Below are 16,876 nucleotides of genomic sequence, written 5' to 3'. Positions count from 1 at the left end.
TTGGTGGAGCATGTGATGCTTGGTCTCAGGATTGTGGGTTGGAGCCGCACATTGGGTGTAGAGAGTGCTTTAAAATCTTTTTTTAAATAAAACCTTTAAAAAAACAGTATGGTACTGGCAGACAGACGTTAAGACTGATGGAACAGAATAAAGAGCCCAGAAATAAAAACAATGATCAGTATTTTGTTGATCTTGTTTCAACGGCCACTGAAGGACTTTAAACAGAGTTTAAAAGAGTTGCACGATGAGGTTTGTATTTTAGAGAGATCTCTGATGGCAGGTTCCAGGCCAGATTGAAGGGGGTGAGACAGAGGAGAGAGCCAAATGCGGACAGGGCCAAATTTCTTACTACCCGCTGCCTTTTGAGCTCACTTCAATAAAGTTCACCCTGCTTCCAAGCCTGGGCATCCGTACTTGCCAGGGTCCTCCGTGACCTCCCTTCCTGCTGTCAAATCCCGCCGTGAATTATCCTACTGGACCTCCCAGTGGCATCTGACATAGTCACTCTGTCTCGCTTCCCTTGGCTGCTGGGACACCAAGCTCTCCTGATTTATCTCTAATCTCCCCAGTCAGTCAGTCCTCTGTGCCTTCTGTGGTTTCCTCTTCCCTCCAACCTCTAGAGTCTGGAGGCTGGAGAGCCCTGGACCTAGGGCCTTCAACTGCCTCTCTGTGTTCTCACCTCCTCAAGGACCTCATTCAGTCCCAGGCCTTTAATCACTGTATCTGCAAGGGCACCTGCTGCCCAGAACTTTCCTCTGGGTTCCAGACAGACCGATCCAGCTGCCTCCTGGCCAGCTCCCTTTGGAGGTCTAATAGGCCTGTCAAACTTAGCACGTCCAAACTGAAGTCCTCCTGAGCCTTTCTGCCAATATTGCCCACATCCCTTAATGGCATCTCCATCCTTCTGTTGTTTGGGTGAAAGCCTTCACATCATCCTAACACCCAGCAGCTCTCACAGGTCCACAGGCAGACTGTCCAGAGCCACCAAGGTCCCGCCCATGATCGACTCTATGATAATGATCAATTTAACCTTCAGGGCCTATCAGGCATGTGCCCACCCACTTTGCCCCACATTTTCCTAACAAACCTACAAGTATTTTTGGCACTTTGGAGACAGTCTTTTGAGACGCTAACCCACTGTCTTCCTGGTTTTGGCCTCACTGAAATAAATTCATTTCCTGTTTGCACTACCAGTCATTTCTCTGCCTTTGGAATTTATCAGTGGTAAGCGGCCGAGCCTGGTCTGTTTGGGACCTCTGGAGGGACATGCTCTTGGCAGCCCTGCACACCAGCAACAAGCATGGTGGGGCTGAAAACACTGGGACCCTGATCACCCTGTCCTGGCTGGTAAGGTGGTTCCACACTGGCAGAGGCAAGAGACCTGAGGCTACTGCCCCTCCCCCACCCAGCACCCCAGTCCCAAAGTGGGGATTTCATTCAGAAGCAAGTCATTCATCTTACCACCCAGCTCCATTCTTGGCTTGGAGATTTTTCCTTGGTGGAGGAGTAGTCACAAACAGACGGCTCTTAATCTCGTCCTGGAAGACCTGACTTCATCGATAACAGAGGATGACGTTCAAGCTTAAGAACATTCTCTGTAATGCCTTTTTTTTTTTTTAAAGTAAACTTTACCCCCAACTTGGGGCTCAAACTCATGACCCTGAGACCAAGAGTCGCTCGCTGTACAAATTAAGCCAGACAGGTGCCCTCAAAAACAATGGTGCTTATGGTGAAAGGGCATTGGGAGCTAGATTCAATGGAGAGAGAAACTGAACTGCAGGCCAGTTAATCTGCAAGAGAAAGAGGTGGGGAGACAGCAGGGAGGAGCCCTGGGGGGGGGGGTCAGAACAAATCTAACACTGACATCAGGATCCCTTCTCCAAAAGAACTGGAGTTGGATTGAGCTGTCTATCCAGCAATTTAAGTCCCAGGGTACTGCTGGAAACAATACAGCAATCATCCTGCAGTTAGTGGAGTTTAACATTTGGGCACGTCAGGAAAGGAGGCAAGGAGAAACCTGTCAAGGGGCGCCTGGGTGGCTCAGTGGTTTGGGCTGCTGCCTTCAGCTCGGGTCATGATCTCAGGGTCCTGGGATCGAGCCCCGCATCGGGCTCTCTGCTCCGCAGGAAGCCTGCTTCCCTCTCTCTCTCTCTCTCTCTCTCTGCCTGCCTCTCTGCCTACTTGTGATCTCTCTCTGTCAAATAAATAAATAAATAATCTTTAAAAAAAAAAAAACTGTCAAATCCATTGTCATCGCAGGGTGACTGTGTGTACGCCCAAAGCCACACCCCTTGGGGACCAACATAATAGGCTTAACACTGGTGTGTGTTTTGGTGGGGAGGAGGTGGTAGTGGTAGCAATAATAGACTTAAATAATCCAGCTAGTTACTACAAATAATAATAAACTTGAAAGAAGGGGTAGAGAGCCTTTACCTAGAGTCAGTACACAACCTAAAACATCCAGTTTCCAGGGTGTCTGGGTGGCTCAGTCGTTAAGCATCTGCCTTTGGCTCACATCATGCCCTGCATCCTGCATCCGGCTCCCTGCTCTGCGGGGAGCCTGCTTCTCCCTCTCCCACTCCCCCTGCTTGTGTTCCCTCTCTCGCTGTTTCTCTGTCAAATAAATAATTAAGTATTTTTTTAAAAATTATATTACAAAATATCCAGTTTCCAACAAAAAAATTTTTGATATGCAAAGAAACGGGAAAGTGTAAACCAGATGGTGGGGCAGGTCAGGGGGGCTATGGAAAAGCAGGTCACAAAAACTACCTGTGAGAATAACCAGAGATCATACTGCTTTTTCTTTTCTTTGTTTTTCAAGATTTTATTTCTTTGTCGGAGAGAGAGGGTGCCCAAGCAGTGAGAGCAGCAGGCAGAGGGAGAAGCAGGCACCTGCTGAGGAGGGAGCCTGACGTGGGACTTGATCCTAGGACCCTGGGATCATGACCTGAGCTGAATGCAGACACTTAAGCAACTGAGCCACCCAGGCACCCCTCTTTTTCTTTCTTTCTATCTTTTTTTTTTTTTAAAGATTTTACTTACTTGAGAGAACAAGCAAGCACAAGTGGTGGGGAAGAGCAGAGGGAGAAGCAGACTCCTTGCTGAGCAGGAAGCCCGACTCAGGGGTCCAAGGACTCTGAGATCATGACTTGAGCCAAAGGCAGACGCTTAACCAACTGAGCCACCCAGATGCCTCTACTAGATGTCATATTTAACAAAGTCTTCAAAGTAGCCATTTTAGGGGTACCGGGCTGGCTCAGTCAGAAAAGCATGTGACTCTTGATCTCAGAGTTGTGAGTTCAAGCCCCACGTTGGATGTAGTGATTACTTAAATAAATAAAACTTAAGGGCGCCTGGGTGGCTCAGTGGGTTAAAGCCTCTGCCTTCGGCTCAGGTCATGATCCCAGGGTCCTGGGATCAAGCCCCACATCGGGCCCTCTGCTCCATGGGGAGCCTGCTTCCTTCTTGCTCTCTCTGCCTAGTTGTGATCTCTGTCAAATAAATAAATAAAAGCTCTAAAATAAATAAATAAAACTTAAGAACAAAGTAGCCATTTTAAATAGGTTCAAGAAAATAAAGGAAACCATGATTAAAGAAGAAAGGTAGATGACGATGTCATTCAAGAGAATACAATAGATAGAAATTATACAAGAATAAGAACCAAATGGAAAATTCTAGAGTTGGAAAGTGTAGTAACTGAGGTGAAAAGTTCACTACAGGGGCTTGTATTAGTTTGCTGGGACTGCCATAGCAAAATGCCACAGACATTTTGTGGTTTAAGCAACAGATATTTATTTTCCCACAGTTCTGGAGACTAGAAATCCAAGATCAAGGTGTCTGCAAGTTTGGTTACTTCTGAGGCTTCTCTCCTTGGCTTGCGGATGACCCCCCTTTCACTGTTCTTCACGTGGCCACTCCTCTGTGAACAGGTGCCCCTAGTGTTTCTTTTTGCATCCAAATTTCCTCATCTTACAAGCATCACTTAGATTGGATTAGGGCCTCCAACGATAAGATACAGTAAAGCTCATCAGGCTGAAATCAAGTGATCTCAGACACTAATTCAGATTAATTCAGATCCATAGCAAAAACAAAGAACACAGGTAAAGAAAGGTACTAGTTATAGGAGATCATTGAGAGGTTGTGACTGCTAGTTGACCTGTGAGCTATGGGAGCTGGACAACTGGACTTGCCTCAGGCCCTCTCCTGTCCTTGGAATGTACATTCTGACTGCCAGTCTTACAGTAGGAGCCCTTTCTTTTTTTCTTCCTTTCTCTTTCTTCCTTCCTTTTAAAGATTTTATTTATTTATTTAATTTGTCGGAGCGAGAGAGAGCACAAGCAGCTTAGCTGACTGAGCCACCCAGGCATCCCAGGAGAAGCCATTTCAAGGACACAGTCCTTTTTTTAAAATATTTTATTTATTTATTTGACAGAGAGAGATCACAAGTAGGCAGAGAGGCAGGCAGAGAGAGAGAGAGAGAGGAGGAAGCAGGCTCCCTGCTGAGCAGAGAGCCCGATGGGGGACTCGATCCCAGGACCCTGAGATCATGACCTGAGCCGAAGGCAGCGGCTTAACCCACTGAGCCACCCAGGCGCCCTCAAGGACACAGTCTTAAGAGAGTAATGTGTTACTGAGACCATCTGGACTGGATTCGTGACTGATCCCTGTTAAGGCCTCTGTGTAAACTTTTAATACTCTGGTGGGCAGGTGTGGAGATTTACTCATTTTGTGGCCATCTAAGACAAGTCTTGCTTCGTAAAGCCACCACCTACTGATCTGGAGTGGTCTGCCTCTTTCTTTGGTCTCTCCTTGTCCTCTGTGTATGGGGTCCAATTTCAGATCTCATCTGGGGACCTCCCAAGGTTATGAACCAACAGTAGTTATGTCATTATTAAAGACCATATAAATGCATATTTCTTCACTTTTCTTACCTTACCTGATTTAAATAGTAACTGACTAAAATAATCTGTATATAATGGTTTGTTGGGCCTATAACATACAGAAATCTAATGCATTTGCCAATCACAGCACAAAGGAGGGAGGTGGAGCGAAGATGTAGTGGGCGAACTAAATGACTTCATTTAACTCAAAACTACCAGAATAAAGAGAATCAGAAATGATAAACAAGGTTAATATAACAGAATGTGTGTGTGTGTGTGTGTGTGTGTGTGTGTGTGTGTGTATACCTTCTTTCCTTTCTTCCCTTAGCTCCTTTAAAGGTCGTAAAATTAGGGGCGCCTGGGTGGCTCAGTGGGTTAAGCCTCTGCCTTTGGCTCAGGTTGTGATCCTTGGGTCCTGGGATCGAGCCCCACATCGGGCTCTCTGCTCAGCAGGGAGCCTTCTTCCCTTCCTCTCTCTCTGCCTGCCTCTCTGCCTGCTTGTGATCTCTCTCTGTCAAATAAATAAATACAAATCTTTATTAAAAAAAGTCATAAAATTATATATACTATAACAATGTATTGTTAAGTCTGCAACATCTGTAGATGTAATATTTTTAACAATATCACCAAAAGGGGAAAAGTGGGGCGCCTAGGTGGCTCAGTCAGTCAAGCTTCTGCCTTTGGCTCAGGTCATAATTGCAGGGTCCTGAGATCAAGCCCCACGTGGGGCTCCCTACTCAGTGGGGAGCCTGCTTGTCTCTCTCCCTCTGCTGTTCCCCACACTTGTGCTCTTTCCAAATTATTTGAGAGAGGGAGAGAGAGAGGGAGAGCACGTGCACAGGAGTGGGGGAAGGAGCAGAGGGAGAGGGGCAAGCAAAGTCAAGCTGAGTGCAGAGCCTGACACAGGGCCAGATGTGGGGCCCGATCGCATGACCCTGAGCTCATGACCTGAGCCGAAATAAAGTCAGGTGCCGAACCGACTGAGCCACCCAGGCGCCCCCCTGCATTACTCTTCTTACCTCATTTTAGAATTCTTTCCTTTTCCTTGAGTCCACTCCAGTTACATTTCTTCCTCGCTGTTCCTAGGACATGTCAGGCCCTGCTTCAGGCCTTTGTGTTCTGTCTGGAATGTGCTTCCAGACACCTGCTTCATTTAGGTCTCTGCTTGATGTTCCCTTTTATCAGAAGAGGCCCTCCTTGACCATCGTATGGAAATTAGCGTTGCCCCCACACCACTGGGCTCTTACTCCCTTACCTTGCTCTATTGTTCCGATAGTACTTATCTCAATCTGGTATTGTTGATATATGTGTGTATAAATCTGTAACTGTATCTCATGTAAGTTCTGTGAGAACACGGACTTGTGCGCTTGTTAGGACTCTAACCCCACAGCTTATGTCAATGCCTGGCACACAGTGGGTGCTCAGAAGCTATTAGATGTATGTCCACCGCCTCCAGTCTAGTCCAGTCCACTCTCCTATCACCTGCACTAGTGCTCCAGCCTCCTAAATGATCTCTCCCTGTCTTATGTCTGATTCCCTCAATCTGTTCTCCACACTGCAGAATTCTCTTTTTAAAATTCAGGTCAGATCATCTCACTTTCTTTCTTCAAACCTTTTGATGGCATCCCTTTGCCCTTTGGATAAAGCCCAAAGTCCTTAACATGACTTGCAAGGTGCCCGCTCTTTGGCCCGCTCACCTGGCCACCTTGTTTGCTTCCTGCAGCCAAGCCAGACTGCTTAGAATTCTCCGTTGAAGCCAGTCACTCATGTCAGGTCCTTAGTATGTAGGTACTTATACCTTTGCCTGGGACACTCTTTCTTCTGCTCCCCTTGTAGGTCTCAGTTTGAGGGTCATTTTTAGGGGAGCCTTTGCTGACCTCTCGACGAGGTTGGCTCCTTCAGTGTCTGCTGCAATCTTAGCACTGTTGGCATGCTTGCTTTTTCCACACGTACTTAAAAAAAACTTAAGAACAAAAGTTTAGTTTCTATGAAATGAAATTGCACCATTTAATTAAAAGTGATAAAAAATAGTTGACTTTGGGGCGCCTGGGTGGCTCAGTTGGTTAAGCATCTGCCTTCAGCTCAGGTCATGATCTCAAGAGTCCTGGGATCAAGCCCCACATCGGGCTCTTTGGTCAGTAGGGAGCCTGCTTCTCCCTCCCCCTCTGCCACAACCCCTGCTTGTGATCTCTATGACTCTCTCTCAAATAAATAAAATCTTTAAAAAATAGTTGCCTTGGGGCGCCTGGGTGGCTCAGTGGGTTAGGCCACTGCCTTCGGCTCAGGTCATGATCCCAGGGTCCTGGGATCGAGTTCCACATCGGGCTCTCTGCTCAGCGGGGAGCCTGCTTCCTCCTCTCTCTCTGCCTACTTGTGATCTCCCTCTGTCAAATAAATAAATAAAATATTTAAAAAAAAATAGTTGCCTTTAAAAAAGGTAATCATAAACTTTAAATATGAAAAATATTTTGAGTACACTATCAATGCGTGTGCTTTTGTGGTTATAGTCCCTTTTTAATTTTCATATTTTTAAAAGATTTTATTTACTTAGTTGTCAGAGAGAGTGCAGAAGGCAGAGGGAGAAGCAGACTCCCCGCTGAGCAAAGAGCCCAATGCAGGACTCTATCCCAAGACCCTGAGATGGTGACCTGAGCCTAAGGCAGACTCTTAACCGACTGAGCCACCCAGGTGTCCTGGTCCTTTTTTTTTTTTTTTTTTTAAGATTTATTTACTTTTGTGCGGGGTGTGTGTGTGTGTGTGTGTGTGAAAGAGAGTAGGGGAGGAACAGAGAGGGAGAGAGAATCCAAGCACACTCCCCACTGAGCACAGAGCCTACCTAACACAGTGCTAGATCCCAGGACCCCTAGATCATAACCTGAACTGATTTTTAAAAAGATATTTTATTTATTTATTTCACAGACAGAGATCACAAGTAGGCAGAGAGGCAGGCAGAGAGAGAAAGGAGGAAGTAGGCTCCTTGCTGAGCAGAGAGCCCAATGCGGGGCTCCATCCCAGGACCCTGAGATCATGACCTGAGCCGAAGCCAGAGGCTTTAACCCACTGAGCCACCCAGGTGCCCGACCTGAACTGATTATTAAGAGTCAGATGCCCACCTGACTGCCTTTGGCTCAGGTCATGGTCCTGGAGTCCTAGAATGAAGTCCCGCATCAGGCTCCCCACACAGCAGGAAGTCTGCTTCTCACCTGACCCTCCCTCTCTCATACTCTCTCCCACTCAAATAAATAAATAAAATCTTTTAAAAAAAAAAGAATCTGTTGAATGTTGTAGATTCTAAGAATAATCCTCATTTGTGTATATCTTGTATACTTTAAAAAAAATCCTGTGTACTCCTAAGATTCAGAGGTAGGTATTAAAACTTGAGCTGGGGCGCCTCCGTGGCTTAGTTGGCTAAGCATCTGCCTTTGGCTCAGGTCGTGATCTTGGGGTCCTGGGATAGAGCCCAGCATCAGGTTCTGAGCAGGGATCCTGCTTCTCCCTCTCCCTCTGCTGCTCCCCCCTGCTTATGCTCTCTTTCTCTGTCAAATAAATAAATAAAATCTTAATGTTTTCTTAAATGTGGAGTAGTAGACAAATGTCAGATTTCTTCTATTCTTTCTCTCAGCTCTTGACGACTAACTGCTTGATCTGGGCCTTCAGTCCCATCCCTTGTCAATTCTGGAGCTTAGTCTCCAGCTGCATTCTGTCCCTTTCATCTTTTTCTCCTGACCCGTTTCCAACATAAATTCTCAGGAACAGAAAAAAAAAATCCACTATTTTGCATCTCATCGATGGATTTTTTTTTTTATGACACGTTTTAGAACACTTCCTTCCTTTACCTTCTGGGGCAGTGTGCGCTGCTACTTCTCTGTTCTCCATTGATACATTCTCTTATAAAATGTATCACTTTGTGTCGAGTAAATTGGTGATACTGAATTCCCACAAGGCTGGGATTGGCTTAACCCTGACAGGTCAACCCAGTGCACTTTTTCTCTTGTACTCATCAGATCTGTTGCTGTTGATGGTTGTTTTTTTTTTTTTTAAGAGATTTATTTATTTATTTGGATTTACTTATTTATTTATTATTTATTTGGGCAGAGGGAGAGAGTCTCAAGTAGACTCCCCCCACCGAGCACGGAGCCTGACATGGGGCTCCATCTCACAAGCCTGAGATCAAGTCCTGAGCCAAAGTCAAGAGTCCGACGCTTAACCAGCTGAGTACCCCAGGCACCCCACACCTGTCATTGTCTGATGTCTAGCTCCATGAAGACAGGGGTTGGGCCTGTCTTGTTTGCTAATATCCCCTATGCCAAGCACAGTGCCTGACACAGTAGGTGCTCAAGGAATATATTTGAATGGAGTAATGAGTGTGAATTTAAAACTCTAACCCACAACTTATTACTGCATCTGTTTTCTGGGATCAGCATAAATACTAAGAAGATCAGTGAAAATTTATTCATCATTTGGTCTCCCTGCCTCTTCCATCTTCCTGTAATCTATCCAATAGCCTGCAACAACAGTAACATTAAAAAAAAAAAAGTCTGATTGTGCCCCCCTCCCCAAACCTCTGCTATCTCATGACCTATAGAATATAGTCAAACCTCCTCAACATGGATTTGAGGCTTGGGCCCCAATACTCCTTTCCAGACATTTCTGGGTTTATTTGTTTATCATATGCCAAGCACTGGGTTAGTCACTGAAGACTTTCTAAACTAGCTGGGAAGACAGGTACATAGATTAACATGACCAGCTCTATTGCAAACACAAATAATTTCAGACGGTGGATTATAAAATGTTAGGTTTTTTGTTCTCTGAACTTGGCTTACAAATTCAGTTTAGAACTTCAGTGTCCAATATAGTGGCTACCAGCCGCATTTGAGGTACTCAACTGCCCCCTGAAGCTAGTGGCTATCATACTGGACAGCACAGCATAAGCCATTTCAATCATTTGTGAAAGGGGGGTTACCTACAGTAGTTTATTTTTTCTTAAAGATTGTATTTATTTGAGGGATGCCTGGGTGGCTCAGTGGATTATAGCCTCTGCCTTCAGCTCAGGTCACGATCGTAGGGTCCTGGGATGGAGCCCCGCAATAGGGCTGTCTGCTCAGCAGGGAGCCTGCTCCCTCCCTCTCTCTTTGCCTGCTTCTCTGCCTACTTGTGATCTCTGTCAAATAAATAAATACAATCTTTAAAAAAAAGATTGTATTTATTTGAGAGCGAGATTGAGAGAATATGTTGGGGCAGGGGCAGAGGGAGAAGCAGGCTCCCTGCCCAGCAGGGAGCCCACCATGGGACTGGATCCCACCATCCTTAGATCATGACCTGAGCGGAAGGCACGGGTTTAACCGACTGAGCCTCCCAGGCACCCACCTGTGGTGCTTTAAGAGAGCAAGGACCGTTTCCCATACGTGCACTCTGGTGCTAGCCACCAGCTCCCCCACCCAATTCTCCCATTCCCACACCACCCTCCCAACACCCAGCCTTGCGGGGGCATATTTTGTAGTAGTACAGGCTTCCAGTAGAGCTCACACATGGAGGTATTTTTGTAAACTACTAAGTGATACAGAAACGTGATATAATAGGTTCAGTTCTTGCTTTCATCAGTTTTAGTTCAAGCAAATTTTAGCTCTTTTCTCGAACTTCTCCCATCCCCGGAATTTATGCCAAAGGGCTCTGAAAAGTTATGTCACACCCAGGCAGCATATGTAACAGGTAAAAATCCAGACCGAACCTACCTCGAGGCTTTTATAAGCCATCCATCCAGGGCCCTATTTCACCACCCGCCTTTTCCTTTCACTTTCCCTAGAAAGGAAGGACACGACGAATTAAGATTTCCAAACAAAAGATTTATTTTGAGGTGTGAGACTAATAGGGAAACTAAGTGATGGGGATTGGACTCTCATCGGGGTCTTCTGGGAAATCGGAAGCACCACCCTCTTCTGCAGCTCGATGCTTCTCCAATTTAGCAATCAATTCTTTCGCTGGATTGAAGACGCCATTGGTCTGCTGGTCACAGACATAGCAGCGAGGGGTGGTGCGGAAATGCTGCAGTGCACAGCTCTCGCAGAAATAATGCCTGCACTTGGTGACAACTGGATTCCGGAAGGTCTGGCGACAGATGAAACACTTGAATGGTATTTCCTCATCATCGCTTCCCACTTCATAGTTTTCGTCCTCATAGACACCATAGCGACCCTCATCAAGCTCACGTTCGATCTGCCACCCATGCTTGTAATCTGAACGGTCATGGAGGAACTTGCAGCTGTCTCCGAAGCCGCAAAAGCCAGTCTCCTTGTAGTCCTTACAAATGTCGGGCTGGTAATCCCAGCGCACGGTGGCACGTAGATGCTCGGGAGCTCGGATGGGGCCCTTCCTCACCATCCCGGAGGAAGCATTGCCCATAGACGTATCCTTGGGCTTCATGAATTTCTGGTAATTATTGATTCCCCGATAGATCTTGTCATCTTCCTTGCCCCTCAGCTCCTCCTGGATCTTCTGGCTGCGCTCAAAGATGGCTTGTGCGTCACGCTCCTTCTCTGTGTCTAGCTCGTAGACAGCAGTCGCCCCCATATCCTCTGGTCCCACGGGTTTTGCCGAGCGGGTGGACTTGTACACCACGCCAAGACTCTCGGGCTCTTTCTCCTCCTCCTCCTCCTCCTCGCTGCTCAAGTTGCCGTAAGCCGCCTTCTGTTTACCACTGCCACGAGTCTTCTGTATCATCGGATTGTGGATCGCCCGCTTCTTCTCAGGGCGAACCACAGTGCTGCCTTCGTCACTGCTGCTGCTGTTGCTGTCCCCGGGCTCCGGGTCGCAGACCGGGCGCTTCCTGCGGCCCGCAGCCCCTTTTCGCCCACCAGGCTTCTTGAAGAGGAAGGTGCACACCTGGTCTGCCGGCTTGGCCGGAGAAAGTTGCTCTGCCATTTTAGAGCCCTTAGCTCCGGAAGGCTATGGCGTGCTGGGCCTCGCGGGGCCTCTTCACGTCACCGCGCGTCGCGCGCCCGGCCGCCAGACGGAGCGAGATGGGCCGCCCCAAGCGGACTGCGGGCGGCCGCGGGGGCGAGGATGCGAGCGCGCACCGCCCCTGAGCCCTGCCGGCCCCCGTCGCTTCCTCCCGAGGCGTGCGCGGCCCCGCCCCGCCGGCTGGCTGCCGCGGAGCCTACTGGGAAGGGGCCGAGGCCGGGTCACCTTTAACGGGGCCGGGAAGGAGGGTTTTGGCGTTGGCCTCCGCGGTGCGATGTGGTTCGAGATCCTGCCCGGGATCGGCGTCATGGCCGTGTGCTTGGTCATCCCCGGCATAGCCACGGCGCACATCCACAGGTTCACCAACGGGGGCAAGGTAAGGCGGCCTCTCCCGCTCGAAGGCTGACTTCGCGGACGGGCGGTGGGTGGCCACTGGGGTCCGGAGCCGCTCTCCGACCTGGGGGACACCAGGCTTGCCTCCCCCTTCTTCTGGTTGCCTAAAAGCAGAGGCTTGCGGAACGAAACCCGACGGAAACCGCGCTCTGCTCTAGCAAGAAGCAGCTAGTTGTTGGGTGGAGTGGCCAAGACGGCGTTGTAGGTTCGGGGGCTGGAACGGTAGATGAGCAGGTGGGTCCGAACTCCTGGGCCTCGCTTTAGTCGTGCCTCCACTCCCTCGGATCTCTAATCTTTTGATTGTAATTTCTCGCGTCCGCATCCTGGTACCTTCTCGGCTTTTAATCTCTTTGCTCTTAATTAGGTTTTTACTTTGACATTTTTTAGCCCCCCCCACCCCACCCCGCCTTTTCCCAAGCCTTGAGGAATTTACCGTAAGATCCTGCTTTTCACATCAGGATTTCATTTTCCTCTCTTCCATGCCCATCACGTTATCCCTAGAGTACAGGGCATTAATGTATTTGCTTTCTGTTTTGGGGATTGTTCTTCACGTGTGATCTGCTGCTATTGTTTCTTCTCTTTGAGATCCCAAATGGAAACAAGTAGTCGAGTCTTTCAAATAAGGGGGGGGGGGAGGAGGAAAGGGAAAAAAAAAAAACAGATGCTGGTTAAAATAGAATGTGTAAAGACTCATGGTTACCATCTCAATTTTGAAGCTTAATGGTCCGATTTTATTTAGGATTTGATCTTAATTTGGTTTTTGTTTCAGTGATGATTCCATTTTCCTAGAATGCCACTTAATAAGTTCTGAGAGCCCTCTATTATAATAGAGCCACTCATCTTCGTAAACATTGTGCAGTAATGATTTCTTTTAATTGTAGGAAAAAAGGGTTGCCTATTATCCATATCAGTGGAGTTTGATGCAAAGAGATAGGCGCATCTCTGGAGTTGATCGTTACTATGTGTCAAAGGTAAGATGGCTCTCATACTAGACATCCTCTGGGTTGAGATGGGTTCTGGTTATGTTTTGCCAAATGTCTTAACAGTGCTAATTGAATTGGAGTTGTCTTGTCTGCTGGTGAAGTTGAGCAGCCTTTCAGAGATTTAATGAACGTTTGTATTTTTATTCTATGGATTGTCTGCTTGTGTGCTTTGCTTGTTTTTTTTTTTATGGGGCTTCTTCATACGTTATGATTATTAATCTTCTGTCTGTTTTACATGTGGCAGATCTTTTTTTTACCAGTCTGTCTTCACTTTATGAAGTCTCCCATCAGTTTTTAATTTTGATGTTCATTTTATCATATTTTGTCATTCAGGATTTTGAGTTTTATGTCTTGCTTACAAATGACTGTCCTAACCAAGATTATAAATAAATTTTTAAAAATTTTCCAAATACCTTTTTTTTAACGTTTAGTGCTAACCTGTTTATAGGTCATTGGGGATATAATGTGAAATCACAGGATTTAACTTTACTTTTTTCCAAGAGATAGCCAGTTGTCACAATTATCCAGTTATAGAGCAGTCCATTTTTAATTTAAATTTAATTTAATTTTTAAAAAAGATTTTATTTATTTATTTGACAGAGATCACAAGTAAGCACAGAGGTGGAGGGGGGTTGGGGGGTGGGAAGCAGGCTCCCTGCTGAGCAGAAAGCCCAATGCAGGGCTCGATCCCAGGACCCTGGTATTACGACCTGAGACGAAGGCAGAGGCTTAACCCACTGAGCCACCCAGGCGCCCCTCCATTTTTTATTTGAAATACCATTCAAGTGAATTAAATTTCTGTATACACACGGTCCTGTTTCACGAATACACTAATACTTCATGAGTTTGCCAGTTCATGCACCCAGTACCATATATAAAGAATTACCATAATTGTGCATTTGAGTGAATCCTGTGGAATTGCTGTTTTAGTAGGTCAGATATAGGCAAGCAGAACATTTTCATATGATTAAACCTGGTGGTATGTTCTTAGATCTTGTAGGAGTTCATTGCCATTATTCTTAAAAAAAAAAAAAAAGTATTTATTCCTCACAGTGAACCTAGGTTAATACTCGTTTCATTTTATAGATGAGAAAACAGGGTCAGAGGGGTTCAGTGACACTATAAGGACTCAGCCTAGGTGATCTGCCTGTCAGCATGGCGCCCTTTGAGAGAAGCTGACGAACATGGTGATAGAGGTCTACTTGACTAAGGCAGGATTTCCCAGTGTGGTCCGAGAGTGACCAGCACAGTCGGCCTGCGCACGAGATGGAGAGAAGGTTCCCGATTAGAATTTCTGCAGGGCAGGGGCACCTGGGTGGCTCAGTGGGTTAAGCCTCTGCCTTCTGCTCAGGTCATGATCTCAGGGTTCTGGGATCGAGTGCCACATTGGGCTTTCTGCTCTTCGGAGAGCCTGCTTCCCCCCTCTCTCTGTCTGCCTCTCTGACTACTTGTGATTTCTCTCTCTGTGTGTCAAATAAATACGTAAAATCTTAAAGAAAAAAAAAAAAGCATTTCTGCAGGGCAGCTCCTAGGACTGTGCAGGTCTCATTTCTCTCAAGGTGGTTCTGCCTGCGATCGTAAGCGGACTACCTGGACTGTGTTATTTAACGCTTGGAAGAAATGCTGTCCCTGACTGATGTTTTACTTTCTGAAGAATTTGGTCACGAGCTAAGAAAGAGTGGGTCTTCTGAATAAACAGTGTCACGCTCACATTGGCTCACCTGCCACTTCTTGCTGACTTCCGCAAGAGCCTTTTAAGCTGAGTCTCCATTTGTTCATCTGTAAAAACTAGAATGAGGTTAATGGTCTCTTCCTCGTGTTGGTTGTTATTTTTTTGTAATGATTTGACCCGATTGTCTTCATTCTCTGAAGGATCCAGACGGTCACTGGTTTTCCTTCTGATGGGTGGGGCACTTTTCGTATAAAGTGATGTTTGCTGTGGTCAGAAAATGGAAACTAGAAATCATTGTAGGTTATTCTTTGGACCTCAGTGATTAGAAAATTCAGTTCACCTTACTGTTGCATCGTGAGAAAGGTGGGGTGTGCAGGTACGTCCTTTTAATAACAGAGCAGGCCGCTGACACCAGAGAGCACCTGCCGGCCTCGCTGCGTGTACGGATGCCGGGTGTTGGTGCACATCGAAGGTTTGGGGCAGCCCCGTGTGGAGCGAGTCTGTGGGCGCCGTTTGCCCATTAGCATTTGCTCACTTTGTGTCTGCGTCATGTTTTGGAAGTTTTCAAACTATTTCAAACTTTGTTACTGTTAACATTTTCTATGCCGATCTGCGATCTGTGCTTACGACTCAGAACTCAGATGGTGGTTCCCGTTTTTTAGCACTAAGGTTTTTTGAAATTAAGGTGTGCACGCTGGTTTGTAGACATATGCTGTTGCACACTAGACAGACCGCACACTCGTGCAAACGGGACTTTTCTATGCGCCGGGCAACCAGACCCCTTCCTTCCGCTCACTGTACCGCAGCGGTCTGGCGCTGACTCGTGTCCCTGAGGCACGCCTGCGTGTGTACATTTGTGGCCGCAACAGAATTCTCACATTTCCCTTTTAATTCTGTTTTTCAGGGTTTGGAGAATATCGATTAAGGAAGCATCATCCTGACGGATGAAAAATAACTCAGTCATGCTCATCTAGCCCTTCTAAAGGTTATGCAGTGTATTAACGGAGTGCATAATAAAAAAGTAAAATCAAAGGCTTTCTTGACTTTTTTTTTTTAACAGTACTACACAAGCTCAAACAGTCTACCCAAATGGAGCTTTTTCACCTTAAAAAAAACTAGGAGGCAACTTAAGCTTAGAATTATAGCTAGAATGTGCAGCAGGCACCTGTCCCTGTCCCACTGCGCAGCCTGTCATACATGGTAGTTAGTACTGTTGGGATACATATATAATTTGTTGGAACAAAATATACTGTTGGAATATTTAAAAAGACATTTCAGGGGGGCCTGGGTGGCTGAGTGAAGCGACTGACTTTGGCTTGGGCAGGTCGTGATCTCAGGGACCTGGGATTGAGCCCCACCTCTGGCTCCCTGCTCAGTGGGGAGCCTGCTTCTCCCTCTGCCACTTCCCCAACTTGTGCTCTCTCACTCTCACTCTCTCTCAAATAAATAAATAAAATCTTAAAAAAAAAAAAAGAATCATTCCTTTAGAGATTGCTAGGAGAATACAGGAAAAAGTAGTACTTTTTTTCCCCCTGTAGTTCCTTTCCTGGGTGATTCCTGTTGTGTGAAATTCCGGGTAGAATGCTTTTATTTATTTTTTTTTTAAGTTTTTCTTCTTTTTAGTGATCCGTACACCCAGCCTGGGGGCTGGAACCCTGAGATGGAGAGTCTTGGGCTCCTCCCACTGAGCCAGCCAGGCCCCCCCAGGTGGAATGCTGTTAAAACAGATTGCATCTTCTACATTCATGCGTTCTGCGTCTAACAGCTAGGATGCACTGAAGGGTTGATTTTCATTTCTGTGGAGAGCAGCGACAGCAACAGTTTTACTCAAATGCACATACTGACAACTTGAAATAAAGAGTTGCATGTTCACCCAGAAAGGTAACCCAGTGGTAGGAAGATCTGAAAAGATGTAACATGCAGAGAGAGGGGAATCCTGCTGGGGGTGTAGACCAACCCCCCAGGTGAGAAAACTCTGTTGTTTTTCATCT

At 46.6% G+C, this 16,876-nt stretch overlaps 2 protein-coding genes across 2 annotated transcripts; one reads left to right on the top strand and one right to left on the bottom strand.

Moving 5' to 3' along the window:
• Positions 1-10,702: 10,702 nt before the first annotated feature.
• RNF113A (ring finger protein 113A) lies at positions 10,703-11,944 on the bottom strand. Its single transcript, XM_004762074.3, has one exon. The coding sequence runs from the start codon at positions 11,796-11,798 to the stop codon at positions 10,755-10,757; it is 1,044 nt and encodes a 347-aa protein (XP_004762131.1). The 5' UTR covers positions 11,799-11,944; the 3' UTR covers positions 10,703-10,754.
• A 55-nt stretch (positions 11,945-11,999) lies between these two features.
• Positions 12,000-15,917, top strand: NDUFA1 (NADH:ubiquinone oxidoreductase subunit A1). Its single transcript, XM_004762073.2, has 3 exons — positions 12,000-12,213; positions 13,112-13,201; positions 15,790-15,917. Exons 1-3 carry the CDS (start codon positions 12,112-12,114, stop codon positions 15,808-15,810), a joined length of 213 nt encoding a protein of 70 aa, XP_004762130.1. The 5' UTR covers positions 12,000-12,111; the 3' UTR covers positions 15,811-15,917.
• Positions 15,918-16,876: the final 959 nt, after the last annotated feature.

Source organism: Mustela putorius, unplaced genomic scaffold, assembly GCF_011764305.1.
Source record: "Mustela putorius furo isolate JIRA1106 unplaced genomic scaffold, ASM1176430v1.1 tig00003901_pilon_pilon_pilon, whole genome shotgun sequence".
NCBI classification, from domain to species: Eukaryota; Metazoa; Chordata; class Mammalia; order Carnivora; family Mustelidae; genus Mustela; species Mustela putorius.
The sequence above is the reverse complement of the archived record's forward strand: the minus strand, read 5'-3'. Positions and strand labels throughout refer to the sequence as shown.

Excerpts from the sequence above, each read along its gene's own strand:
- RNF113A (XM_004762074.3), bottom strand. The coding sequence starts at position 11,798 with ATGGCAGAGCAACTTTCTCCGGCCAAGCCGGCAGACCAGGTGTGCACC.
- NDUFA1 (XM_004762073.2), top strand. The coding sequence starts at position 12,112 with ATGTGGTTCGAGATCCTGCCCGGGATCGGCGTCATGGCCGTGTGCTTG. Across the intron at positions 12,214-13,111 it reads GGTTCACCAACGGGGGCAAG|GAAAAAAGGGTTGCCTATTA; the intron begins GTAAGGCGGCCT and ends TTTTAATTGTAG. Across the intron at positions 13,202-15,789 it reads ATCGTTACTATGTGTCAAAG|GGTTTGGAGAATATCGATTA; the intron begins GTAAGATGGCTC and ends TCTGTTTTTCAG.